General features: G+C 51.6%; 1 protein-coding gene across 1 annotated transcript in view; it reads left to right on the top strand.

Moving 5' to 3' along the window:
• Positions 1-19: 19 nt before the first annotated feature.
• LOC104289435 (serine/threonine-protein kinase WNK3-like) overlaps positions 20-1,331 on the top strand; it is a gene marked incomplete at both ends in the record, with an annotated part of 3,000 nt that continues 1,688 nt past the window's right edge. Inside the window, one exon of the mRNA XM_009888370.1 lies at positions 20-271. Coding sequence (XP_009886672.1) covers positions 20-271 — 252 coding nt within the window. The remainder of the gene's footprint in view (positions 272-1,331) is intronic.

Genomic DNA, 1,331 nt, shown 5'->3' with positions numbered 1-1,331 from the left:
CGTGGAATTGTTGGATGAGGAAGATCGGGGTCCACCTCGAGAAGATACGGAATTCCGAGAGGATGCCGAGTTTCGGGGGGCCCCCAAATTTGGGGGGGCCATCGGGGGGAGGGAGGAGGTGGAAGAAGAAGCGGAGATGAAGGCGGTGGCCACCTCTCCGGGCGGAAGGTTCCTCAAGTTCGACATCGAGTTGGGACGAGGAGCCTTCAAGACGGTCTTCAAGGGCTTCGACACCGATACCTGGGTGGAGGTGGCCTGGTGCGAGCTGCAGGTGAGCCCCCAAAAGTGGGCGGGGCCACCAGGCCAGGCGGGGCCCTTCGTTAAGGGGGTGGGGGCCCAAATTCCTCTCGGAGGTGCGGCCGAGTCAATGGGTCACCATGAAACCGGTGGTCCGTCCCCCCAAATTCAGCTTGAACGTCTCGCCGGGTCCATGACACCCCAAAAGTCATCATGAACCCAACGGTTGGACCATCAAATTGATCTTGAGATGCTTCCAAGGTCAATGACACCCCAAAAGTCATCATGAACCCAACGGTTGGACCCTCAAATTGATCTTGAGATGCTTCCAAGGTCAATGACACCCCAAAAGTCATCATGAACCCAACGGTTGGACCCTCAAATTGATCTTGAGATGCTTCCAAGGTCAATGACACCCCAAAAGTCATCATGAACCCAACGGTTGGACTCTCAAATTGATCTTGAACCCCTTCGAAGGTCAATAACACCCTAAAATTCCCCATGAACCCACCGGTTGGTCCTTCAAATTCATCTTCAACCCCTTCCAAAGTCTGTGACGCCCCAAAATTCATCACGAACCCATTTGTTGGCCCCTCAAACTCATCTTGAACCTCTTCCAAAGTCCACGACGCCCCAAAATTCATCACGAACCCATTTGTTGGCCCCTCAAACTCATCTTGAACCTCTTCCAAAGTCCACGACGCCCCAAAATTCATCATGAACCCAACAGTTGGACCCTCAAATTGATCTTGAGACACTTCCAAGATCAATGACACCCCAAAAGTCATCATGAACCCAACACCTGAACCATCAAACTCATTTTGAGCCTCTCCCAAAGTCCATGACACCCCAAAATTCACCATGAACCCATTTGTTGGACGCTCAAACTCATCTTGAACCTCTTCCAAAGTCCATGACACTCCAAAAGTCATCATGAACCCAACGGTTGGTCCCTCAAACTCATCTCAAACCCCTTCCAAGGTCAATGTCACCCCAAAATTCATCCATGAACCCCATGGCTGACCCACCAAATTCATCTTGAGCCTCTTCCAAGGCCAATGACACCCCAAAAGTCATCATGAACCCAACGGTTG

This window comes from Charadrius vociferus, unplaced genomic scaffold (assembly GCF_000708025.1).
Source record: "Charadrius vociferus isolate BGI_N301 unplaced genomic scaffold, ASM70802v2 scaffold3207, whole genome shotgun sequence".
NCBI lineage: Eukaryota > Metazoa > Chordata > Aves > Charadriiformes > Charadriidae > Charadrius > Charadrius vociferus.
This window is presented reverse-complemented; position numbering and strand designations above follow the sequence as displayed.